Source organism: Pteropus medius, unplaced genomic scaffold, assembly GCF_902729225.1.
Source record: "Pteropus medius unplaced genomic scaffold, Ma_sr-lr_union100, whole genome shotgun sequence".
Classification (NCBI taxonomy): domain Eukaryota; kingdom Metazoa; phylum Chordata; class Mammalia; order Chiroptera; family Pteropodidae; genus Pteropus; species Pteropus medius.
In genome coordinates, this window is record NW_024350325.1 from 10,486,508 (window position 1) to 10,513,849 (window position 27,342).

Here is a 27,342-nt window from a genome sequence, read left to right on the forward strand (position 1 = left end):
ATTATGTATTGCACATTTCAGCAGATCCTTATTAACGATTATACTGTAGTTTCACAACTATTTTCCTCCTATTCTTCACTTGATCATTGTTCCCTTTATATCAGGTCAGGCTTATGCTGTTCTCACACCTGCCCCTGCGGGATCCACTGGGAACAGCCTCCTTCTTCTTTAGTAAAATATTCTTGCCTCACTAAAGTATCACAGAATTAAACGACAGGACCCAGCACAGTGTGTCACAGTGAACCACACATGCTGGGATCCTGCCCCCTCCATTAGGTCGACAACATTCTAGTTTCTGATACTTTCCATACTGATTCCTCACCTTTGGCCCTATTCCTTTCTCATGTACAGGACTGACACCTTCTGACAAGATATAGAGGCTACCTCACTCTTCCCATGGTAGATCCTCTGACCTGGGCTCTTTTGTGTATCCTAGGAGGGTCTATATTTAAGGACAGCTAGTAGTCGGTGAAGATCATTGAAGACCATTGATCACTACCCAGTGACCAATGAAAAACTGCACATATCATTAAAAAATTGCACACATTATAATTAAATATATTTAGATCCTCAAATTTGTAGGAAATGTAAAAAGAGTTACACAGTAATAAACACAAATCCTAACAACACAAAAAATAACATTAGGGACTGCTGTCATGCTCTACGGTCAGCATCCCTATGAGGTAGGCATTATCATCCTCATGTTATAGCTGAGCAAATCCAGACTCGAAGAGTTAATTTCCCACAATTACACAAACAGTAAGAAGTAGCATCCAATTTCTGTTCTGATGCAAAGCCCACAAAGCTCACACCCATTATGCTACACCTTTTCCATTGAATTCAACAACTCACAAGAGTTGTAGATTTTTTTAACCTCGTAATATTAATCAGGAATAAATTTAAATATTCACAGTTTTCCCCTGTTTCCAAGGGAAAATATACATCCTGTGAGCTAATATTAGTTCCTCACTTAAACATCTATTCGATGTGACTAAGAAACATTTCCTTGGGTATTAGCCATCAGACGCTCCTTGCCAGCCAGCTCGGTGCTTCAGTTCTGACACCCAGTCAAGGCTGTCATCTTCCTCCTCAAAGTCCCTGTGAAAAAACAATGTAGATGTTAAGCCTCCATGTTAGGGGCATGGTAAGTATTTGTTCAAAGCAGAACACCACCACAATAATATTTACATTTTTGAAAAGTGAGCTCCATAAGGCAACTGAACAGAGAAAAAACTGTCAGCTCTTTCAAAAGATCACTTATTTCACTGTCTATAATTTTTTCAATGTAAAATCTAATATATTAAAAAATAAGCCCAAGCTGAATGATTATAAACACATGGCTCAGTTAGGAATTCTGTAATTATCATTATGCATTACCTATCTCAGACAAAATCAAGATGTAAATATTCATTTATGATATAAAATAATATAACCAGCTCCTATTAAGCTTGAAATTATTAAGGTATAATTTAAATTACACAAAGACACAACTAAAGCTTTCTAGGTACATCAAGACGTACGTGTCCTCCTCATTCACTCCAGGTTCAAGTCTCTCTGGATCCAAAATGACAGAATCGTAACCTCCATCAACATTGTCTAATGCTTCTTCAGTCAGGGGGCCTTTCAAGAACCCTTCTGAACCTTCAGAGGAATATGAACAGATATCATGCTAATTTAAACAGTATTTACTTATTTCATACACGTTGGACAAAAACCCCCAAATGCTTGCTGGCTGAGGACTATGCTATGTTCTCTATGTCGTTTGCATGCCTCTCCACATTACCCAGCATGATTTCTGGAATAAAACAGGCCTAGTAAGCATTGGTATGTGTATTAAATTTAAAAATATGCCTTTCTTAAAAAGCAAAATTTCAGAATACAATTAAAAACCTCATTTATTAAAGCATTAAAAGTTATCTTTGGATATCAGATTACAGTTTTTTATTGTGCTGAAGTCTGAACTGTAAAGTCCCTAGTGTATTTGCATAGGAAAAATGGGCTACTCTTCAAAGAAAATAGTCATATGATTATTAAAATAAGCAAACAAATGGGCAAATAGAAGTACTACAGCTCTATGGGAAATTTTAATTATAGTTTAAGACTAGCTAGAAAAGATTCAAGAAAACCTAAAAGTACAATGCTCTGAGTTATCTATAACTTTAAAATCAAAGGTTTTCTGGGAGGGGGCAATGGGGAGTTATTGTTTAATGAGTACAGAGTTTCAGTTTTGAAAGATGGGGAAAGTTCTGGAGACGGATGGTGGTGATGACTGCACAACAATATGAATGTACTTAATGCCCCTGAACTGTACACTTAAAAATGGTCAAAATGGTAAAGTTTGTTATGTATATTTATGTATATGTTATGTTATGTATATATTTCACCACCATTTTTTAAAAGTCAAAGGGTATCCACGGCTACATAACAGACATGAATCACCTGGTCTATATATTGTGTATGTCTGAAACGCCGAGCTGAGATCAGCATTCTGCAGGATGTTCAACAAGGTTTCAGGAGTCTCTTTGAGCCACTGCCTACGGGTATTATTTCCACTGTACTTTATTACAGAACCACCTAGTTGTGAAAAGAGAAAAATGAGGGCAAAATAAGAAAGATTTTTAGCACATATTTTCCAGATCATATTTCAAGCAAATTAATTACATTTTACTCTCTACTAAAATCTATTTCACTCAACTGGCTGAGCAGTGCTCTAATGTGTGATACCAAATATCCTTCACAGAGCGACATTTAAAAAAAAAAAAAGAAAAACTCTCTAGCCCATTAAATCACCATTAGAAATGTTCTGTAATAGCAGTATTCAATCTGACTGCTAACCTCTATCGTCCTCTCCCGTTAAACTGGAGGTGAGTATAGATGCATTTTCCAAAGCTGTAAGTGCTGTATTGGATATGTTTTTTTCCCACTGTCGCCGGAGAGGACTTGGTGAACTGACTTTCTTCGGATGGACTGATTTATTATCTGGTTTTAAAATATAAAAAAAGATTGCTGAGCATATTCTTTTATTTATTCCATCTATATCCATATAGTATTTATCTAACACAGAAGTAATTCTTTTCTTTCAAACTCAGCTCTAACAACAATCTTCTTCAAGTCTAAGTAGCAAAGGAAATGAAATGAAAAATAAATTCAGATGAAAAGGCAACACAAATCATTAAGGTGAATTTTAAAAAGTAAGTATATACTTAACATACCTAGATACGCACTGAATGCCATGCTTTTATGGTGGGGAGCGTAACAAATACTAGTTTTTCTAAAGGCTCTTATTAATAAATAATATTCTCAACTTTTTTATGGGTAGATAAAATATTCCTAAAATAAATAAATTACAGGATAAGCAAACAAAAATCCACCTGTCCACTTGTTTGTGACACCTACAACCTAGTAATGTAAAAACTGGTATTCCCTCTATACTCCCCAACCCCTGACTTATTCAATGATTAGAATTTGAGTAACTTACCTTTCTCTTCTCTGCTTACTCTCCTCAATGCACTTTCAACTGAATTTTTATTAATACTTTCTAAATCAGCGTGGCTACACTTTCTGTCTTGCTCTTCCCTTTGCTTTAAAAGAGAGTAAAAATACACTTTTAATAATGCATGAATTGCTACAAAAAAAGTAAACTATGCAAAGTCAGATATTTTAATTTTAAATAAAGATTAATGAACTAAAAATTAATATCCATAGAACCCTATATATTAATAGCCATATTACATATATATTAAAAATCATACACATTCATTTTTGTATATTAATAGTTATATACATTACTAGCTGTTAATATTAATCCTGGCAATTATGTAGAGGATATATAAAAACAACAAAGATATTTGAGAGGTCTTTATAGAGGAAATAAGTAATAAAAAATTTCAATATGGTTTGCTATACTGGGCTTTTCATGCTGAAAATATCAAAATGAGATATTTTATAAAGTTGTTATATATGGACAAAATGTTCCCACTTAATTCAGTATTTTTCTAAATATCTAAGCTCTTGATTTCATTAAGTGTATCTATCTAGTCTTTAAATCTGCATGTATTTTGAGAAGGAATATATATCCAGTGCCTTGATAATCTCCAACACATAGTTTCTCAATGATTTGTTAAATGAATCAATAAATTAAACAGTAGGCTATAGCTGGCACATTGTTTACTTGTTTCTATACAATGGTTCTCAAACTTCTTTCCCCACATATCCAGGGGGCATGATTTCAAAGGTCCCCCCAGTAGACAAAGACATCGAAATCTTGGAGGGGTGGCTGTGATAAGCAATTCTGAAAAGCTCCTGGGGGATTCCCAACTTCTCTCCAGCTCAGAGTCACTGCCCTACACAGACACCAGCTTCCAACACCACTCCGAGCCCAGCATCACTCAGCTCTGCCTAGATGCCCATCACACCTGTGGGCCTGCCCAGGACTCCTTTCCTCCCTCAACTCTTCTGTTACCTAACTTACTTTGTTGCCTCTTTCCCCATTCTGTTTACATATCGTACCCTTTTCATCATGTGAAAACACACCGACTGATATCTACTCTAGGTGGTATTAAAATCACAGTAGGGGCAGCCTGGGATGGGAGTCGAGATTGGCTACAAGGGGCCAGTAGAAAACTTTTTAGGGGCATGGAATTTCTAATCTTAATTGTGGCAGTGGTTATATGACTATAAAATTACCAAAATTCATCAAACTGTATACTAAAAATGAGTAAATTTTATGCATGTAAAGTACACCTCAATGAAGCTGGAAAAAATATTACCATACAAAGAAAAAAAAGTACAGAGGCAGGATATATTCCATTTACAGCAACATAATTATGGTGGGATATTGCTATTTATTTACAACCTAAGATTCATTCAAAAATTTACAAATTACTAGTACGTTCCACAAATAGAATAATTTGTTAGTACATCCTTTCCTTTTTATGTTTAAAGATTGATTAAAATGCTGAAGAAAGAAAAAAACATCAATAGGACACAATTTAATGAAAGAGCTGGGACAACACTAGGAAGTATATAGGCTGTTACTAAGCCTAACTTTATTGCTGCTTTAGTGCAGAAGTATTCACAGCTGTCTAGGGCTAAACAACGAGTAGGACTTTGAAGGCCAGGCTGAAAAATGTAGTCAATACATGGGATAACGGGAGGCACTAAAATTTTTTAAACAGAAAGATGTCAATATCAAAATAGTGACCTAAATAAAAAGGAAGGAAATTCTGATACATACCATAATGTGGATGAACCTTGAAAATATTAACCAAAGCAAAACAAGCCAGACACAAAAGGAAAAATATTGTATGATTCCACTTATATGAAATATCTAGAATAGGTAAATTATCTCCTAGAGACAGAGAGTAGAAAAGAGGTTACCAGAGACTGGGGTGGGTGTGGAGGTGAGGGAAGAATGGAGAGTTACAGTTTAATGTGTACGGAGTTTCTGTTTGGAATGATGAAAAAGTATTGGAAACAGTAGTGATGGTTACACAATTTTGTGAAGGGTTAGGGCAATTAATACCACTGAATTGTATATATAATACCACAGAAATGGCTAACATGGTAAATTTTGTTATATATATTTCACCACAATAAAAAACACATCAAAAGTCAGGCTAAAATGAGATTTTCATGACTGAAAGCTGAACAAAGTTCTCTCACATTTATATTAAAACCACTTGTCACCAATAATTAAAAATGAAAAAAACAAATGGTGATCTAAAGTGGCTCACTGGCAGTACAGAACAGCTACCAATTACTTAACATGCCTAATGATGAAAAACTATTAAACTGGAGGGACCAGGTTACATCACAGTCTTCCAAATATTCCATAACACCTAACGACACCAGTACCTAGGAAATAGTTGTTTCATAAATTTAATTTTAAAGCATTTACCATTGTCCTTGCTTCCTTTTCCAAAGCAATCCTGATTCTGCTGGGGTCTGCTTAAAGAGAAAAGAGAAGGTAAAAAGAGAAAGCACAGAAAGGCTCACATTTTTAAGCTGCTAATGTGATGTGCATAAAGCTTAAGAGACAAATGAAGACACATGAAGTTTTTAAAGTCAAAGAACCAAAGCATTAGCCTGACTAGTGAGACCAAGCTTTAACCACCTAGTAATATACCTCAGCTGTTTTATTCCTAACGTAATCTGAAAGCTGACATCTGTTTACTTATGCTAACTCACTTAGACTCTAGGAGGTAAGATACTCTGCATACTGAAGTCATTATCACTTTCAGCGCAAGCTAGCTATGGAGTCTGCTTTTGCTGACAGCTGTGATAGGTGGAACAGGCGTCCATCACAAGGGATCAGCAGCAGTCAGACAGTACTCAGACAACAGATCCCTTTGGTAAGGATGGCTCCTGCCTGATTTTCCTTTAGCAGAGGCCTACAGTCCTTGTTCTCATTCATTCCACATTTTAGAAGCTTGCAATTTGAGCATCTACGATGACAAGTACTGAAGATACAAAGGTGAGCAAATGAGACACGGTCCCTGCCCTCACATAGCTATCATGTTTTCGTCTCGCTGTCTATAGACTAGATGTTGATGCCACCAGACACACGGCCCCAACGTGGTGGCACCTTTCCACTGGTTTACTTCTTTTTAGAAATTGTAAAACTACACTTTTCCAAACTATCTTGAAACTTTTCTTAGACGCTTTAGTTGTTGTTGCTGCCTGGCATTTAAAAAATAATTTCCTACCACTCTGGGATATGAACAAAAGCTACATAATAACAATACCTTAAAATGTACACTAAAACAAACTGCTGAAACAAAGATTACTGGCAACCTCTTAAGTCATGGAGAAAAAGGATGAAGACTGAAGAGTTTACATGACTAGAAGGGTTTACATTACAAAAATAACATTTAAAATTTAACTCTAAAAACAGTAGTTGTCAAAGTTTTTCTTTTGTAGTATATAACCCTGAGACAATGAGCCACCAAACTGGAGGTTTTACAACATGTCCCTGCAGTGGATGACCTTCTCTATGTCTTAACTCTTGTCTTTTATTCTGGTCATATATACTTTGTTAGATCTCTTCAGATGGAAGATCTGAGTCACTGATGACAAATGAAAAGGAACAAAAATGGCTTTGAAAAAATTGAGAGATAGCAATTTCCAGAGACAGTAAATTAAATTTGCAATTTGCTGAGGATTGACAACAGATGTATGAAAATTTTGTGCAGCTATTATGTTAACAGTTCTAACTTTTATAAAGGCTCTGTCTTTAAGAATTTGTTTACAAAATGGTTCTTTAGAAACCTGGGGATAAAATTTCCTATAAGATTAACATTATATTTTCATGGCTGGATTCCTAGACTAGCCCACAGAAGCCAGAGTAAACATGGTAGTAATAACGAAACAGAGAATCTTTATATCACTAAAATCTCCAAACTAGGCTTTTCGATTCTGGCAAATTACATGTATAAGATTTGCTATGGAATTATGTCTTAGGTAACAAAAAAAAATTGTTGATTTGAGGAGTATCTCTGAAAAACCTCTCTAATAACTAGAAATTACGTTTTTCTTTTTTGGTATACTACATTTAAAAGGACTGTTTAGTAAAAAATAAACTTTCTAAAATTCTTACCCTTTTTTCTTAGTGTACTATGTTTAGATTTTTTGGTTTCTTCTAAAACCTGCTCGCCATATTCTGTGATGATCTGAAAATTTAAAGCAGAGAATCTAAAGGTGCGAAACATACTTTTCTTTAGACACTGCCATGTCATTTTTCAAAATTCTTCCCAACAATACTGAAAGTTGAACAGTAAAAATGTCATTTAAAAATACATATAATATTGACACACAGGCAGATACTTACACATATCTAAAAGAAGATATGAAAGACTATGCAAAACTGTACTTGTGATCATATTTGGGGAATAGCATTGTGGAAGGGAGAAAAGGAAAGAAAAGAAGTTTTAACTTTTTATGTTTTTTATTTACTTCTGCACTATTTGAGTTTTTATAAGCATGTATAACATGTAACTGTTTAAAAGATAACAAACTGTTTTATCATACACGTGAAAACTGTTCACAGTCAATTCCACATAGCATACCTCAGGTGTTAAGCACTTCTGGATAAGCCGAGCTAAAGTGCCTCTAGAGAGAAGTGTGGTCGCTGAGGGACGATGGGAAGGATTCCTTTTAAACATCTGCTTGATTAGATGCTGAAGCTCATAGGAATAATGAGATGGCAGTGGGCTCACAAACCCCTGACATATTTTGAGGATAAGACTTTTCCAACTATTTGCCTGAAACTAAAAAGTAAAGAAGATACAAGGGAGGAGAATGAAAATAAGAAAATACCATTAGAACTAAATTCATATGAATTATTTTAATTCTATAAATATATAAATGTAAAAAATGCTGCCTGGTCATTTTTCTTCCTAGAGAAAGAAAAGTCTTTCCGATACTATTCAAAATCTTATTATGGTTCAAGAGAAAAAATAACATAAGGAATGAAAAATACTTCCCCATCCAGAGAAAGTCTCACCATTAATGCCGGCTTTGGGTACTTTATTACTTATAATCAATGTTTTTTCAGATACACATTTTAAATATATTTTTAAAATCAAAGTAATACATACATGACTTTTTAAAAAGTCAAATGACACTAAGGGCTTATAATAAGTATAGTACTGGTTTGCTTCACTCCTCCCCAGAAATCCCCAGGCCTGCTTCCTGGTAATACGCACTAAACTTTTCCAGTTTTAAACATGTACTGCAAAATCCTTTTTGCCTTTCCATGTTATCAAGGTAGCTATTAAAATCTGACAACAGAACGAGATATAAAAATGACATATCAGAATAACATTTAAAAAGTTTTCACTGTACAATAGGAGAATTAACATTAGATGTCAGCCTTGATAATACGTATGTAAGAATATGTTAGCATTCTGCCTTGGAAGTGCATTATCCTATTAATAAAATATTTGAATGAAGATATAGAAAAAGAAAACTCAACATATAACAAAGGAAAAATTCAGGTAATGAAAAATAAGATAGAATCTGCTTTCCCTCCCTCAGGCTTTTTAACCATTTTACTGAGTTTTTCTGCATTTCCTAACGGCTTGAGAACTACTTTTGCCTTAAAGCAGACAACAGAACAGACTGTGTCAAATATTCAGGGCACTATACCCATAAACATTTATTATTGCTACAAAAAATAAAAACATGCATATTAAAGTTTAAGAAAAAGACAAAATTGGGGAAATAAAGAATATAATCATAAAATATTGGAATTTTCAAATAATTTTATTTGTATACAACAGTGGTTTTCCACCTGGGCTTCACATTAGAATCACCTGCTTTAAAAACACTAATGGGAGGAGGAAAAAATGGCATAGATGATAGAGGCTCTGTTCATCCCCTGGCAACCAAATCAAAGTTGTGACGGAAATAAGGAGCAGCAGCAAGGAAAAATCATCTGGGATCTAGATAAACAAGCCATACAACTAGGGAGAAATCCAAGAAATCACCCTGTAACAGCAGAAGGTAGGACGGGGCGAGGACGTGGGGCTGTCCGGTCCCAAGCGGCTGAGTGAGACGGCGGCAGCAGCAAACGCCAAACACCACTTAAAGGGGCCGCGTCCACAAGCGGATTTTCGCAGTGACGGACCTGCTCGCTCTGAGCACCAGTGCCCATTCGGCTGTGCATAGCGGGCATGAGGGATTTACAGGGAGACATTGTCAGAGTGAGGGCTGAGGCAAGACTCACTCTGTACAGAAGTGCCAGTGGTATCCGTTGTTCCCTGTTGAACCCTCCCCACTACCAGTGTGCCAGACACAGCGCCGCCATAGCAGTGACGTCATCAAACTGGATCACAGAAGTTGTTCAGCTCAGAGGATTCCCTCAAACTCTGCCTCCCCAACTTGTCCACCCCCAAGCCACATCCAGGTATATCCTTAGCGAGTCAGGTGCTCCTTGCTGAGCACTGCCTAGACTCACACTGGTGACAGCTGGCCTCGGTTTCTGGTGCAGCCTTTTGAGGCAACTATACGCACAGCATCTGTGGATTGCTTGCTGAATCTTAACAGGTGGCCCCAAAGGGGCAGAGGCTTGGGCTAAATTTGACCTGCAGCTGGACCCCTCTCAGAACTGTGCCACCGGACACCTACTTCACAAATCCACACTAATAAGACCGGGAGACTTAGGAGCTTTGCTTAGTATATGGAAACAGACATGAAAAGGCAGCCAAAATGGGAAGACAAAGATGCAGAAATCATATGAGAGAAGATAACAGAGATCCAGATATAATGGAGTTAAATAATCTAACAGATGCAGAGTTCAAAACACGGGTTATAAAGATGCTCAATGAACACTTGGGAAGTGTAGATAAATTCAGTGAGAACTTCAACAAAGAGGTAAAAAACATAAAAATGGAAATGGAGATTATAAAAGGGAACCAGTCTGAAGTGAAGAACACATTATCTGAGATGAGAAGTATATTAAATGGAATAAACAAAGTGAATAAAGAAGAAGATCACATGCTCTATCTAGAGGATAGAAAAGCCAATCAGGACACTCAATAAGAATGGCAAGACAAAAGATGCCAAGACTATAAAGATGATTTAAGGAGGATATAGGACACTATTAAGGCTCCAAATATTCGTCTGCTCGGCATAAGTGAAGAAAATCAAGATGTTGAACAGCTGTTTGAAGAAATAATGATGGAAAACTTCCCTAACCTGCTGAAGGAAATGGACATAAAACCCCAGGATGCTGAGAGAATTCCAAAAATCAGGGATCCAAAGAGGCCCACACCAAGACACATGATAATTAAAATGCCAAAGGTTAAATACAAAGAAAGAATTTTAAAAGCAGCTAGAGAAAGAAAAATAATTACATATAAGGGAACACCCATACGACTGGCAGCTGATTTCTCAAGAGAGACTATGCAGGACAGAAAGGCTTGGCAAAAGATATTCAACGAGATGAAGCCCAGGATATACAACCAAGAATAACTTATCCAGCAAAGCTATCATTTAGAGTTGAAGGACAGATAAAGAGCTTCCCAGGCAAAAATAAACTAAAGGAATTTAACGCCACCAAGCCAGAATTTCAGGAAATGTTGAAGAGACTTTTTTAAGAAGAAAAACATGTATCAAAAACAAGAATAAAGAATGGTAACAACTATATTCCTATCAATAAGTACCTTAAATGGAAAAAAATTAAGTGCTCTGACCTAAAGATGGAATGGCTGAAAGGATAAGAAAACAAGACCCCTACATATGAAAAGTGAGGGACTGGAAAAAGATATTGCTGTGATGAACCTAGAAGGTATTTAAGTCAGACAGAGAAAGAGAAATATCATATGATTTCACTTATATGCAGAATCTAAAGAATAAAAAGAACAAATTAATCAAAAACAGCCTCACAAATATAGTGGACAATTTGATGATGGACAGAAGGGAAGGGGTTTGGGGAGCTGGGAAAATAGGGTGAAGGCTTAAATAAGTACAAATTAGTAGCTGATGGATGGTCACGGGGATGGGGAGCACGGCATAGGGAATGCAGTTAGCATTAATACGTTGGCTAGGTGGAGGGTCAGCGGAGGGAGGAAGCAATTGGGAGATCATCTTACTAACTATACAGATATTTAACCAATGGACTATATACTTGAAACTAATTAAAATTTTTTAAAAAATATAAGTACAGAGACTAGAATACCCATTATAGAGGTTAAAAATGAAACGGCAATTAATATACTTTAAACCATGAGGAAAAATCAAATAACTCAAACTTATGATTCAAATTAGGGGCCAAAAAATTTTTTTAAATTTTAGTTACTAGTCAATAAACTATTCTAGTGATAAACAGAGAAAATAAACTTCAAGCAATGAGTTATTTATGCCAAATTCAGAAGCTGAAATGCATTGAAAAAACATGACAAAAGAAAATTAATAGTCTAGCCTTTACTGAAACAATTCATATGCTTCTGCAAAATGATTAGGGGAAAAACAACTTGTTCTTTCAATATGACATGAGTAATCACTTTAAGCAATGTAGTCCAAGAAAAAAATTTATGAAATAATCCAAGATTAAATATAATTAATTCTCTATAAAAACATTAGAACAAACAAAAAACCACTAATGCTCAACACTTTCAGAAATTTTAATTCAATTAGTCTGGTGTGGCCTAGGCATCAGCATTTTTTAAAGTTTCCCAAGTTGTTCTCATTATGCAGCTGGCCTTATAAGCCACTTATATTCAGGGAAGACAACCTTTCATTAACAGTGCCCTCAGTCTGAGTTACTTTCATCTAGTGCTGGTGAAGAATTTTTCTCATATAGTCACTCATGAGCTCTACGTGCTCTCAACCACATCTGTAAAAATGCTTGCTAGAACCAAGTGTTAATCTGTGCCCAAAGAACAGAATTTATTTCTATGCAAAGCTAAGACCTAATAGGAATCAGAGCTATGACTGCTAATTCTGTGTAATAAACAACTGCTGAGCAAGCAGGACAAATTATTTCACCTCTTTTGGTTAAATTATTTCTTAAAATATCTTGAGAAAATATACAATATAATAGGGTTGAGTCTGTTTTCTCATAATAATTCAGTTAGAGAAGAAACTCACATAAGTGAAAACTAACTGCAAAAAGGTAAAAATAGTGCTGCCACTCTGGAAAACAGTTTGGTGGTTCCTCATGACCGAGCGGTTCCACTGCTAGGTATATAGCCCAAACAAATGAAAACAGGGATTCCAAAGATATTGGTACACTCATGTTCACAGCAGCATGATTCACAGTGGCCACAGGTGGAAACCCCCTAAACGTTCATCAGCAGATGAATAGATAAACACATGGTATAAACACACAATAGAATATTATTCAGTCATGAAAAGGCACAAAATTCTGACATATGCTATGGATGAACCTTGAAAACCTTACGCTACGTGAAGTAAGCCAAACCAAAAGAAAAAATGTTGTACAATTCCATTTATATAAAATATCTAGACTATGGAAATTCATAGAGACAGAAAGTGGATTAGAGGTTACCAAGCCTGAGAGGAGGGGGCTTCAGGTACAGAGATTGTGTACCTGTGAAGGGAAAGTTTTGTAAATAGGCAGTAGTGATGGTTGCACAATATTGTGAAGTAATTAATGCTACTGAATTGTATACTTAAAAATGGTTAAAATGGCAAATTTTAGGTTATACATATATATATATTTCCAAAAAAATAAGAATAGCAAAAAAGTGGGGAAGGGAAGGGGAGGGAAGCTATAAAACACTAAAGAATGTAAATTCCCTATTGGTATCTGCCACAAAAGTGGCTCAAGCAAAGATGATAACAATGGAAACATATGAAAACTTTTATAATTAATTCATCCTAGGGAAGCAAACTTCCTATTGCAGACGCAATGAGAGGCTGCCTTTCCATTTTGCCCACCATACTTACTGGATGCTTCAGGGTACAGAGCTCATACAGAATACAACCCAAGGACCAGATGTCACTGGAAGCATAAAGAAGCAATGTGAGTTATGAGTTATTATATGAAAATATATATACTTTCTAATATGAAAAATGAAAAATTAACTTTAATAAGAACAGATATTACAAGTAATTCCTAACTATTAAAATAAAACATATGGTAATTTTGGTCTAATACTTAATTACTAACAGTAATGTTCACAATAAACTCTCTGCTTCCTAACCCCGACCCGTCCAAATCAGACTGGTTCGGCTGTCACTTCAGTAGCATTTGGTGCAAAAGGGAATCTTTATGGACTCTGATTATCATAGTTGGAAAAAAGACTTCAGAAGTCCTCCAGTGCAGCTTCCACCCAGACCATCCGTGCACAACACCAGGCCTTTGATCACATCTCCTGATGGCCAGCAAGCTACCTCAGGCACAGTCTACAGCCCTGTTGGAGGGCTCTAAGGCACAGCGTTCTTCTTTATCATAAGCCAAAATGTGTCTTCTGGGGACTCTCTCCACTCTATTAGCTCTCCATTCCAAAACGAAGAGATGACTACCCATTCTTCCACAAAAGAGCTCTTCAAACATTATGTCTACAGTGTGCCCAGGACACTCACCCTTGTTCATGTTAAGCATCTCCATCATCCACACCTCCTAGCTGTCATCCTCCAGACTTTTTCTAGATGATACTCAAATTTTAATGGTTTTAATCAACTGTTTCCCCCAAATTTTAATTTTTTTAAAGTTTGAAACCTACAGAAAAGTTATAAGCACCCACATGCTCCTTTCTAGTTTCCCACTGTTAACATCTGCCATGTTTATGTGCTGTTTCCCTCCTCCATTTATATCTGAACCTCCTGGGAAAAAATTGCAGATATCAAACACTCCACCCCTAAACATGTCAGTATGTATCTTGTAAGAGCAAAGACATTTTCCCTCATAAACACTATCATTATCAAATTCAAGAAATTAAACCTAAATTCAATAATATTTTTAATATTTTTGTCAAACTGAAAATTTCCCAACTGTCCTAGTTAGTCCCTTTATAGATGTTTTGTCCCCAACTCAGTCAATTTTACTCTTAAGGAAACTATTTAGTATGGATTATCATACTCTTTCCAGAAAGCAACTTGATAGAAGGTAACAAGAGCCTTTTGGTGTTGCTACTTCTCTGAATCTATGCCAAGAATATGATACAAAACAATGACATATTTATGCACAAAAGGTGTATTAATCACAGCACTGTTTATGACATTGAAAACTGGAAACAACACAGGAATGTTAAGTAAATTTTGAAAGAGCCGTGTAGTAAAATATTATGCAACCATTAATAATATTTATGATGAGTTTGCATATGGGGGAAAATGAATATGATGTAACATAAAGTGAAAAAAAAAGCAAGATACTAAATTATATAGAGAGTACAAAACTAGGTTTTGGTGGGGGGATGAATAGATGAAAAAAACACTAAAATGTAATTAATAGTTGCGAAAAAGTGGGTGATTGCCATTTCCTTTCTTATACATCTCTATATTTCTAATCCTTCCTATCCACCCACTTGTTTAATGGCCACATATTACTTATATTCAGAAAAAAATTTGTTTTAAATCATAAAGTCTTCATACTGTCTCCTTGTAATCAATTAACCTATCAGTCAAGTGCTTGTTATCTAGTCCTGGAAATGCTAACTCGGTGACACAGTCCAGTGATTCCTGAATTTTGCTGCATGTTGGAATCACATGGTGATTCTGGAAAATTAATGATGGCCTGCTTCCCACCCAGACATTCTTATTTAATTGTTATGCTTGCAACCTGCACATTGGGATTTTTAAAAGTAGGAACAGCAAAGTTGGAGAACCAGTGATATAATTCACACTAGAAATGATCAGAAATGCCTTTCTTTCAGCATTTACATCTAGCTCCTCTCAATTCTGATTAAAACCATTGGAAAACTATGACTTCCATCTAGAAACCTGGGAATTTAAATTCAATACTGCTTTCACATATTTTATTTCAAACCGAATTTCATTTGTAGGCTACAATGCCTATCACTAGACAGTTATACTTGCACGAAATAAGTACATCACTTACCTTTTATTGTTATAAGGCATATTTTCCCATATTTCTGGGGGCACATAATAAGGTGTTCCCACATACGTACAAGCAAATGCCATGGGACTAAAAACAGAGAAAGGCAAAAAATGAGTACAGAGCATTCTTGAATAATGGATATTGGATTTTGATTAGTGTTACTACCATAGATAGACATACATACTTGGAGAGAAGACGGGCAGATCCAAAATCTCCCAGTTTTACTTTTCCATTTTGAGTGAGGAAGACATTCTGCATTAAAAAAGAAGAGTTCCATCATTCAAACATAAGGCAGAGGTCTCCAGAGAAGCTGTCTTTCAAAGTCTGCTGACGATGGAGATTAAGGGTAGATGCTGATAGCTGAGTCCCCGAATGGAACACAAAAAGACAAGATAGCCTCCTGACAGCTACACATCCCCCTGCCTGGGAATTTAGGATGACTGCTTAGAAATTTAACAAGCAAGCTTCAGATTATATCAGCAGACCCTGATCAACCAGCTGGGAATCTGTGCCAGGATAACTCCATGTAACAGGCCCAGGTCACAGCTGTTTTCCATCTGAGAATATATAGTCTTAGTAAGCAGTCGCTAAGAGAGCTTGGAATATATTAACATATACTACTAAAGAGATTTAATGACCTTTCCTGGGGTAGTACCTTATTTGGCTAGTATGAATATTAGGTTGACAAATATTTCTAAACTAAATAAAAATATCTCAAAGGAAACAGAATAACATAGAAAAAAGACTAAATGAAATAGTTCGGGGTTTTTTTTGGTTTTTTGCCCAAAAATGTATTCCACTTACCTTGGATTTGATATCTCTGTGTAACACATGTTTCTTGTGAATATGATTTACTCCAAGGCACATTTGTGTAAACCAGTTCAGTATCTGTAAGATAAAAGCATGAAAATCTGCAAGAATGCAAAAACTGGTTCGTGTTAACCCAAAATACCAAAGAATCCTCACTAGGTCTTAATTGACTTGGGTTTTACATAGGTAAATATGGAATTCCTAAAAATGACATAGTTCAACTAAGATTCAGTGTTGCCTGGAGAAAGTCAGAAAAGCTATGAATTCTATGTTTTATTATCTTATGTATGGTCCAAATAGCAATTTATTTTAATAAAATTCGCACTATATTTTTCTTGTGTTCAACCATTTCTTAAATCCATATATAAAGATAGTTTACCATTTAGAAATGAATATGCTACAAATTTATAGTGTAACCAGTACATCAGATTTTCATTTCCTTTTTCAGATTATTCTTATATTAACATTAAAAGATCTCATTATATTGTCAACAATCCTTTGAGGTCAGTATTCTGTTCATAAATCCCTAGTCAACAGTACCCAGAATTTCCAGGTGCCTACAATTAAATGATTTTTTTTTTTCTTTTTTGCCATGGAGATTCATCCATTTAAAGCCAAGTTTGACTTTCTATGGAACCTATACTTTTAACAAAACAACTGCTAAATAAAAAAATATTTATAGCAATACAGTTTTGTAACAAACCCCATTAAAGCTGTTTAATTCATTCAAATATCAGTATGCAATTATCCATTAAAAAGGCAGTCTAGTGACTTAAGGAAATATGCTAAACTTTAGAAGGAAAAAGATTGAGAAAGGTACTCCTAAGAAAAAGATGTGGGCTTCATTCTTCTGATAATCTAGAAATACAAAATAAATCTATCTGCTCTCTAAACTTCAAATACAACAAAAATCAATTTCAAATATCTAATACAAAATATAAGTAATACAACTTTGAAATCTTCTAAACATGGAAGTTTTATTCCTTGATAATTTAAAAAAACTTATATATCTATTTTACTTCCTAAAAACATCCCAGGCAGCCACATCCTGACAATACTACGCAGCAGCACAGTTACAGAAATGAGGCCTAACTAGTGTCAGGTAATCACAGATATCATGCTTTTATTTAAACTTATGCAGATTTTGAGAAAAGTTGCTTCTAAATCTTGAAGGAAACCACGTAATTCAGTCTCTTACCATATCTTCAGGAAACAGCTTTCCTCGCTGATGTTTAATCTTTTGCATGAGGTCTCCTCCATCACAATATTCCATCACAATATACAGATGTCCTTCAGCTAAAACAAATGTAGGACTCTTTAGGAAAGCATAGTGGCCATAAATCAAATTCAGAAATGCACATATTTGGGGGAATTCATATTTACCTTCAAATGATTCTTTGAAAGCAACAATATTGGGATGTTTCATTTTGGCTAACAGAATAGCCTCCCTCCTAGAATTCTGGGTATCAGAGAAAGACTAGAAGAAGATTTTAAATAAGTGTAAATGTAATACTTCATTTTAAAGTAGAGCTGCTCAATAATATAGTTTATATGATACTTCAATGCCAGATACAGTGTTACAGCACTGCACCTTGAGACAACTTAAATTTATCAAACTCTAAGAGAAAATATGTGGTGATTTTTCAACTATAGCTATATTTTGCATGCTTAAGCTGACCCCTTATATCCTCACAAGTATAGATGTAACATCAGCCTAAGCATAACCTGATTTGGAGAGTTATGCCGTTAACAGTGGTATATCCTTATTAAAAACAAAAAGAGAGATTTCATGCTTTTACTGTCTGTATCATTTTACCAGTCCACTGGCCCAGATAAAAAAGAATATACTGGTGTATTACTGCAGCAAAGATGGACAAAGGCCATATGCAAAGTAAGTTTCCAAAACTGTTTATCCCCTGACTTACTTTATGAGGATGAAATCCTGAATGATTTCAATTGAATTGCAATTAAGAAATTACACAAAGGCCTACAGCCATACCATTCTGAACACACTCGATCCCATCTGATCTCAGAAGCTAAGCAGGGTCAGGCCTGGTTAGTACTTAGATGGGAGACCACCTAGGAAGATAAGTGCTGTAGATGTAAAATAATTAATTAATTAAAATTTTTTTAAAAAAAGAAACTACACAAGGGTTCTCAGACCAGCAACATCAGCACCAAATGGGAACGTGTTAAAAATGCAAATTCACAGGCCCACCCAGACAGCCTCAAGCAGACACTGGGTGGGGGTGGGGGTGGGGGGTGAGGCTCAGCAATCTGTTTTAACAGGCCCTCCAGGTGATTCTGATGCCTACTCAAGTTTGAGAATCACTAAATGAGGACAAGAAGGCAGTTGTGAAAAAAATAGCACTCTGGGAATTTTATTAAAATGTATTTTTTAAAAATTGATCAAAACAGTATTAAGCAGCCTCCGTGGCAGATTCTTTCACATAACAACTATGGTACATAGTGATAGTGATAAATCAGTACCTTCCTCAGCTTACAGGAAAATAAAACCTAAAGTATTCACAGAATAGGTTCCCTGATACCAAAATTTAGCATTTTAGATCTTTGCTCTTCGCTATATATTTATGTTCCTTTTTCATTAATATTGCACCTGAGTTGTTTTTGGCAAAGACTCCCTACACCCTTACGTATATGAAACTGGAAATTATTTCAAATTATTCTCATTGACATAAACAGCAATCATCTCCTATGACTATTTTTCTCCCTTTTTGTTAATTACAATATCCTAAGAACCACATAAGATATATCAAGACCTTGTAAAGCTAATGAATAAACCCATTACATCTTTTGCATTGAGAAGCAATTCCACGTTAAATCTCAAGAACTTATCTTCCTATACGAATTGCATGTACACTTTCAACATGAGCTAATTTCTTCAGCAGTGACCTTGGGAAGCCTGATTTCCTTCATGGCAAACATCCAATTACTGCTGTCCTGCTGAACCAAAAGGGCTCTGCCGAATGAGCCCTCCCCGATCACTCTCAGGACTGTGTAGCCGTCCATGCTGGGCACCCACGCAGCCAGCTCCACTCCTGCAGTCACACGGGCTCTCCCAAACTATATTCAAAAACAGAAACATTTGAGAATTACACTTATTTTCAAAAGGCAGACTTAATTCAAAGTAGCTCTAATCATCACGACAGGACAACAGCAACTTACTCCTTTATCATTCAACAGGTAGACACTGAGGACCTGCGCCAGGTTTTATAATCCTGCCCAAATCTCTCATCATTTCTGCCCTCAGAGACGCCCCAATGCAGACAGGACCACAGATCTCAACAAATGTGGAGTGGTAAGTCTTACGTAAACAGCTGTGCTGGCACACAGCAGAAATATCTAAGGGAATTAGGAAAATAATATTTAAGCTGAAGACTGAAGGATGAATGGAAGCCGGCTAGGCAGAGGGGGAAAAGAGTGATGGAGGCAGAGGGAATCATATATTTAAGAGCAAAATAGATTGTGTTCAGTTCAAGGAACTGAAAGAGTACTGAAACAGGCTGGTTAAAGCAGACAGGGCCTGTCTGAAGGCCACTGTAAGCCAAGTTCAGGTAGCTGGATTTTATCCTCCAGGTAACCAATGGGCTGTCTCTGAAGAGTTTTAATCAAGAGAGCAATACAATCATATCTGCATATTAGAACACTCACTCATTCTGGCTACAGAGTGAATGGACTGGACAGGAGAGGGACAGGAGGGCCAACGTGGAGACTCCAACAATAGGTCAGGCAGGGAACGGAACAGGGTGGTGGCAATGGGGATAAAGATAATGGGCAGGAAATAGGTATAAAAATTGGCAAGATTTTTGGTGATAGATTTATGGGGGACAAGCAGGGAGAAGGGGCCAAGGTAGACTCCCAGGTTTCTGGTATAAAGTGGGTTAATAATGATGGTATGAGCACAGTGACTGTATGTGTGGTTTTGTTGGATTCTTCTGGCAGTGGTAATGTGGCAGAGGTGGGGAAAGGCAGGTTGAGTTGGAGGTGACTGGGTCTAAGAAGAGATATTAAACACACAGAGTCTTTGAACTTCAGTGTCTCCTATACTTCCGGGATGAAGCAGCTAGTTGGATTGCTTAATATATAAGAGAATAAATATAAAGTTCCTATTACTTTGGTATAGAGGAGACCCCAAATAAGTGACAGCTATTATTATTATTAATTATTATTAAAATCTTAGAAAGGTGTTTTTCTTTTCATTACAGAAAAAACACTGGAATGAGTCTACTTGGTTTTCAGGAAGCAATACTTGTAGTGTTTTGGTTTTGGTTTTGTTTTTTTAAATCACACCACAAGGAATTACAAGGCATAGAGAGTAGAGTAGGTAAAGAAAAAAAAAATCACAAGCCAAATCTATAGCATAGCGCGACCTGTAAAACTGTTTGCATTCCTGTTTATCATAGAATTATCAGGAAACTCTAGAAATAATTTCTCCAAATAACCAAATCAGATGCACTGTCTTCAAGACAACTTTCAAGAACGGTTAGGTCTTTCAGTATATTTAGGGACCTGAAAGAAAAAAGTTCTCTGCCCATATTCTAAGTGACCCCTGGTATTACACGATTTAACAAGGAGGCCAAGTTTTCTCATATTCCTTTTTCTCATATTCTTTTTTTTCTTCAGGGTCTTTATTCTATGTAATAGACGGTAACAAATAAACACAGCAACCACAGACACTCTTGGCTGAAAACCACATTTGATCTTCTCTGACACATTTGCCCTGTTACTCAATATTACACCCATAAGATTAGTAAGAGACTTGTATATACTCTGAATGTGACAAAACTATCTCTTCGCATGCCTAGGCAAACACCGAGAAAGTAATGCCCAGAAGTGGGAGCACAGGTGAGATACAGGTGAGGCTGAGAAGGTGCGTGCGGGGTGACCCCACCATGGGGGAGACTAACCACCCAGTTCACCCGCGACCAAATCCTTGCTCCCGGGGACCCCGCTCGCCAGGCAGGCCCACACCCGCGCCGCACCCCGGGGACTGGGGGCTGCGGGCTCGCGGCCACGCCCGGGGGGGCGCGGGTCCTTCAGCTTCCGGAGCGAGTCTCCCACTCGCCCCTACCCCGCGCGGGCGCCGCCCGGCCCGCAGGCCCCACGCCCGGCCACCAGCCGCGTTCCAGAGGCCGCCCGCCGGACCCGCCAGCTCACCCAACTCTCCGCGCCCGGAGGCCGCTCCTCCGCCCCGCGACCGGCGCGCTTCCGCGGGGCGGGCCGCCGGGTCTTCCGTCGGGTTGCGGGCCGAGGAGGCTTCCAGCGGCCGGCGGGAGGCGCGGCTGCGGAGGAGGCGGGCCTACGAAGGGCGCGTGTTAAAACTGTTCCGCGGGGCTCTAGAACAATTCCAATAGTACTGAAGGAAAGTGGCCGCCAGTAACATCAGTTTTGTCTCCAGTTTAAGCGAACAGCCCACGTAGATAAATTTCACGGGCACAGCAGTCAGCTTACTGGCTGTGACCTTGGGCAAGTATGGAGAGCGGAACAATACCCTCCCCGCCCCCAATAATACCCTTTCCGCGCCCTCCCCCCACAATATGCACATCGCGCTTTCTGGAATTTGTGCATTTGTTAAATTACATGGGAAAGGGGAATTAAGCTTACAGGTGGAATTAATGTTCTAACTAGCTAACTTTAAAATGAGATTATTTTGGATAATCCCAATGGGCCCAATGTAATCTCAAATGCCCTTTAGGTGAAAGAGAGGCAGAAGAGGCAGTCTAATACAAGTGAGATCTGACTGTGGAGGAGAGGAAAGGGCCACCAGCTAAGGAATGCAGGTGTCCTCAAGAAGCTGGAAAAGGCCAAGAAAGGAATTGCCCTCTTGAGCTTCCAGAAGAAACTCAATCCTGATGATAGGTTGATTTTTAGTCCAGTGAGATCTATTCCAGACTTCAGACTTCTAGAAGGTTATAAATTTGTGTTGTTTTAAGCCACGAAGTTTGTGTTAATTTGTTATAGCAGTAATCAGAAATTAATATTGCAAGTAATTAAAATCTCTATGTAAAAGTATAATACCTATTGCGTAGGACTATTGTGAAAATTAAAATATATTAAATATGTTAGAATGTGTATGTTAGAGTATATGTTAGAATTATATATTAGAATATGTACATAGAACAATGTCTGGTTATAACTTGTAAGTGCTAAATGTACGCACTATAATATGTCAGATTTAATGTACAATTATTCTGCAGTGTAGTGCTAAGAGTAGCCGTATAATGTTCCAAATGGTCAGCACTGGCAACACCTGCACCACTTGCTTTCTTTGTACACAGTGAAAGAGACTCGTTTCAATAAAGAACAAAAAACAGAACCACCGCACGTGTCTATACCCAGAATGCTGCTACAGCTTAAGTTGCCATGAAGTGCTGCGCCTGCAGATTGAGAAACGGGCACAGAACGCAGCCACGAATGATACAGTCATCACAACATCAGGGAAAAGGTAATAAAAATGCCTCTTTCCTTTTCCATTTAGTGTGGACAGTCATGAAAGAGACTCCTTCCCTTGTTCCACCAGTGTATTAGTTTGCTAGGGCTGCCATAATGAAGTACCACAGACTGGTAGGCTTAAACAACAGAAATTTATTGTTTCAGTTCAGGAGGCTAGAAGTCCAAAATAAAGCTGTTGGCAGGATCGGTTCTGAGGCCCGAAGGAGGGACCTGTTCCAGAGCTGGGGCCCAGGTCCTCTTCGGTTTGGAGAATGCCATCTTTTCTTTGTGTCTCTTTACATCATCTTCCCAGGCATATTGGATGATAGGCCAGCCCTAAACCAATATGATCCCATCTTAATTAATCACATCTGCAATGACTCTGTTTCCAAATAAGGCACATTCTGAGGTACTGGGGGTTATGGCTCTAACAGCCTTTTGGGGTGACAATTCAACACATAACAATCAGCAAGCATAGAATGGTAAGGATGGGGAAATGGGGACATTGAGAACAGATGTGGCCCCTCTTCTCTACAGCTATTGCCAATCTTGGATCCCAGCCAGGGAAGCCTCTGAACTGGGTAGGGATTGGAAATAATAAAATGTGATTATTATTGATGACATATACAAGTTGCTAGAGGCTAGGCACTGTTTTAAGTGAATTAATACCTACAAAGTACTTAGAATAGGACTAAATAAGTGTTAGCTATTAACTCATTTAATCTTCAAAATAACACTAAAGATATGTGCAGTTATTATCACCGAGGTACAGAAAGGTTAAGTTACTTGCCTCACGTCCCACAGCTAGTAAATGGTAGAACTAGAATTAGAACATAAGTGGTATGGCTCCAGAGTCTCACTCTTAAGTGCTACGCTACAATAATGTTGCAGCAGTAAACAGTGTCAAAAGGTGACTGAGTTACAAAGTCTGACAAGGACTCATTAGATTTAGCAACAAGAGGTCATAGGTAATCTTGAAGAGAGGGAGAAACCAGATTACAGTAGTTGAGGTGGGATGGTCAGAAGAACCAAAGAGTATAGGATACTTTCAAGAATCTTAGCCATAAAGGGAAGGAGAGAGGGTGATAACTATGAGTAGAGGGAAACATAAGATTATGAGAGTATTTTATTAATGGGGAAATTATATGTTGAGAGATAATAAATCAATGGAAGGAAAGAGAAGCTGAAAATACTAGAGGCAGAGGAGACCAGGAAGGTCTAGTTGAGACTGAAGCAATCAGAAACTAATATAGGAAGTAATTAAACCTTTCTATGTAAGAATCCAGTAGGAGGATTAGCTCTGGACTAGATAAATGACTGACAGATTTGCTTCTGAGACCAGAGGAGAAAATAGGGATGTGTATTGATGAAGACAATATTAGAAAAGAAGGAATCTTGAGGGTCTCAATTTTCTCTATGAAATAGAAAATTATAAGTAATCTATATAGTTTGGGTGTTGGGACAGAAACCTTGAAGAGGAAATTTTTTTTAATCAAGATTTTAATATGTTTACAAGTTAAATACAGTAAAACTCTGAGTAGTGAAGTTTTGATTATTGTTGTCAGAATACGAGAGGAAACTAATGTGGACGAAGGCTTCTGAGCAGCTCAGAGGTGATGCCAGTGCATAGCTGTGTAATCGTCTCTAGCACTGAGGAGGCTGGATTAATCTAAAATTGAGATTATGCAGATAAGCAAAACAGAAGAACACTGAGACGAGAGAATTGAGGGTGCTGTTATAAGAATGGTTGGAATAATACACCTTGGCATCTATCCCTGTGAAGGAAGTGAAGTCTAGACTGGCACCATCCAGTATGTAGCCACGAGATGTGTGGCTGTTGAACACTGGAAAAGTGGCTAGTGTGAATAGAAATGTGCTCTAAGTGTAACATACACACAGAATTCTAAAGAATTTGTACAAAAAAAAGTAAAATGTTCCATTGATAGTTTTGTGCATTGAGTAATGCTGAACTGATATTTCGAATATATTGGGTTAAGTAAAACATTATGAAAATTAATTAATTGTGCTTGTTTCTTTTTACCTTTTTAAACCATAGCTACTAGAATATTTTAAATTACATATGTATCTTGCAATATATTTCTATTTCTAGTACTGGTCTAAAAAGTCACGATGAGGGGGTGGGGAAGGAAGCATTTGATGAACTAGAGGTCTAAATGAAGTAAAAAATACATGCAGAGGGAGCAAGGGAGAAAGAAAGTCAGCAGGAGAGTAGCTGTGAAGAGAACAGGACCATAACATCAAGATTTCAGAAGTGGAGCAGTTCTTGGCAATGTCCAGGTCAGTGTTGTGGCCTAGGAATCAGTTGCTGAAGTAGGAGGCAACGTTTATTGGAATGAGTGGTGATGGAGTGACTGAGGCGTCATTAGATGGCATTAACAAGGACAGAGGAGGTGGTCATCTAGTTCAGGGATTCTCAACCTCACAGCTGTTGACAGTTTGGGCTGGATAAATTTTTGTTACAGGGGCAGGGTGGAGTGGGATGGTCTTGTGCTTTGTAGGTTGTTTGGTAGTGTCTCTGGCCTTCTCCCCACCCCTGCCCTCACTCATGACAACTAAAACTGTCTTTCGATATTGAAAGTGTCCCTGAGGGGGGGTGGGGGTGGGGATGGGGAGAGGTGGAGGCAATGCAAAATCACCCCTGATTGAGAACCACTAATATCGTTGGATGCTCTGAGCCCCAAAAGAAGGTGGAAAAGTAATGGTCTTCAGGTGATAACACAGTAGGCAATTGCAGACATTAGTCTCAGCTTTGCAGTATATGGGGTACAATGAACAGGCAGGAACTGATTAGAGAGCCAGATTTCTGTCCTGGTAAACAGTATAGATAAAACAAATATTTTCAAAATATTAAATTACTATGATGCCCAATGACCTTTGAATCTCAAAGTTAATTTTCCTGAATTCCTAATAGCAGTTTTAAATTCCAGGCCTTGTTGATAGAGAAAAAAGAATCGTCTTAATTTTATAAGCTTCTTCTTATGTATCAAGAGAGCTAGGTCTTAACATAGTTTCACTAAAAGCCATGAACATAGAAATGAGGGACGCTATAAGGGCAGTTTCAAGCAGGCATGAAGCACTGCTCTGCTTCTGAAACATTGATGAAAAGAAAATAATTCAGATCTGAGAACCTGCTCCACTTAGCATCAGGTGGGGGCAGCTTGAAGGCTGGGAGCTGTGGTCATCAAAGAGGTAAGCTCTCTCTAGTCTGCCATTTGGGCTGGAACAGCTGGAGCTCCCCATGCATCTGTGTGGTTAACATCTTGGGGTTGAATATCCCTTCGGACACCCCCACTTCCCCAAAGTGGTTGGAGTTACATATTCTATTTTTATGTGTTTAGTAGATATCCTTGTTTTTAAAGGTAAGGGCATACTGTTTTGAGATGATTTACATATAATAAAATTCACCCATTTTGAGTACACTTCAATAAATTTTGGCAAACATATAGCCATGTAACCACAATTAAAATACAGAACATTTCCATTACTCCCAAACATTTCTTGCCTCCAACCTCCGGTCCCAGGTTAACTTCTGATCTGCTTTGTCAATGTTTTTTTCTAGAATTTCACATAAATAGAATATAGTATGTAATGTTTTGTCTGGTTTCTTTTATGTCTTAATTTCCATTTCCTTTTGCTTTAATTTCCATTGTGTGGACACAGCATACAATGTTTTTTCATTCATCAGTTGATGGACTTTTGGGTTGTTTTGTTTTTGGCTAATATGAATAAGACATCTTTGTGTACAACCGTTGTTGGGGCATGTTTTCATTTTTCCTGATACTTAGGAATGGAATTGCTGGGTCCTACCCTCACATTTTATATTTTTAATATTTAAACCCTTAGTGCTTAATAATGAGTACACATAAATTTCTACATCCTGCTCCCAAACATAACAAGCTTATTAGCAAAATTAGCTTTAATTCTCCACTTTGACACCTCTCCTGTTGAAATCATTGGGGTATTTTCATTTCATATCATGTTTTATAATCTACAATTATGTAGACTTCACTTTTTTTTTTAAATTTGATGTGCCTAACTATTCTTTTAAATAGATTTACTTACCTCACTGGAATCAAACCTTCAGGAATACTTTCAGGGAAGTTCATGAGCAGTAAACTGAATCCTTGCATGTTTGAAAGTTATTTTGCCCTCAACACTGAATAATATCTTGGGTACAGGGTTCTAGTTTCACAATCTACCTCCTCACAGAATTTTGAAGATCTCAGGTGTGGTAACTGGTCTAGATCCTGAATGTCGTGTGCTTGTACTCAGAGGAGGAACTAGTCCTGCTGCTAAGTGCTGCTAAAGTCTGTGTGCTCTACCACATCTTTTAAAGATTCCTTTAGAAATATCTTAAGAAAGCTCTACCCTAAGGAAAAAAATGGCTTTTTACATTTCCTCCTAATATACTTACTTATTCTACCTGGAATTTATTTTCGCAGGTGATGTAGAGATTGAAATTTTTTGTTCTCAAAATGGATGAGTGGTTCACAGTCATTCTTTACCGTATTGAAATGTAAAATTTATCATTT

At 37.3% G+C, this 27,342-nt stretch overlaps 1 protein-coding gene and 1 pseudogene across 5 annotated transcripts; one reads left to right on the forward strand and one right to left on the reverse strand.

Moving 5' to 3' along the window:
• Positions 1-537: 537 nt before the first annotated feature.
• On the reverse strand, positions 538-21,839 carry NEK3 (NIMA related kinase 3). 5 transcript variants are annotated; one of them, XM_039839431.1, is made up of 16 exons: positions 21,515-21,839; positions 19,250-19,420; positions 17,720-17,813; positions 17,535-17,629; positions 16,331-16,414; positions 15,711-15,778; positions 15,527-15,613; positions 13,414-13,468; positions 8,067-8,267; positions 7,598-7,670; positions 5,900-5,949; positions 3,479-3,581; positions 2,836-2,979; positions 2,440-2,574; positions 1,521-1,641; positions 538-1,098 (listed from the first exon to the last, which is right to left on the reverse strand). In XM_039839431.1, the coding sequence occupies exons 2-16, from the start codon at positions 19,364-19,366 to the stop codon at positions 1,014-1,016; spliced, it is 1,512 nt and encodes a 503-aa protein (XP_039695365.1). In that variant the 5' UTR covers positions 19,367-19,420; positions 21,515-21,839; the 3' UTR covers positions 538-1,013. The 5 variants fall into 5 exon arrangements, with proteins under 5 accessions (XP_039695365.1, XP_039695364.1, XP_039695361.1 ...); XM_039839430.1 differs by having other exon boundaries at positions 5,900-5,946; positions 17,535-17,632; positions 21,515-21,838; XM_039839427.1 differs by having other exon boundaries at positions 17,535-17,632; positions 21,515-21,838.
• Positions 18,322-18,439, forward strand: LOC120583957 (uncharacterized; annotated as a pseudogene).
• Positions 21,840-27,342: the final 5,503 nt, after the last annotated feature.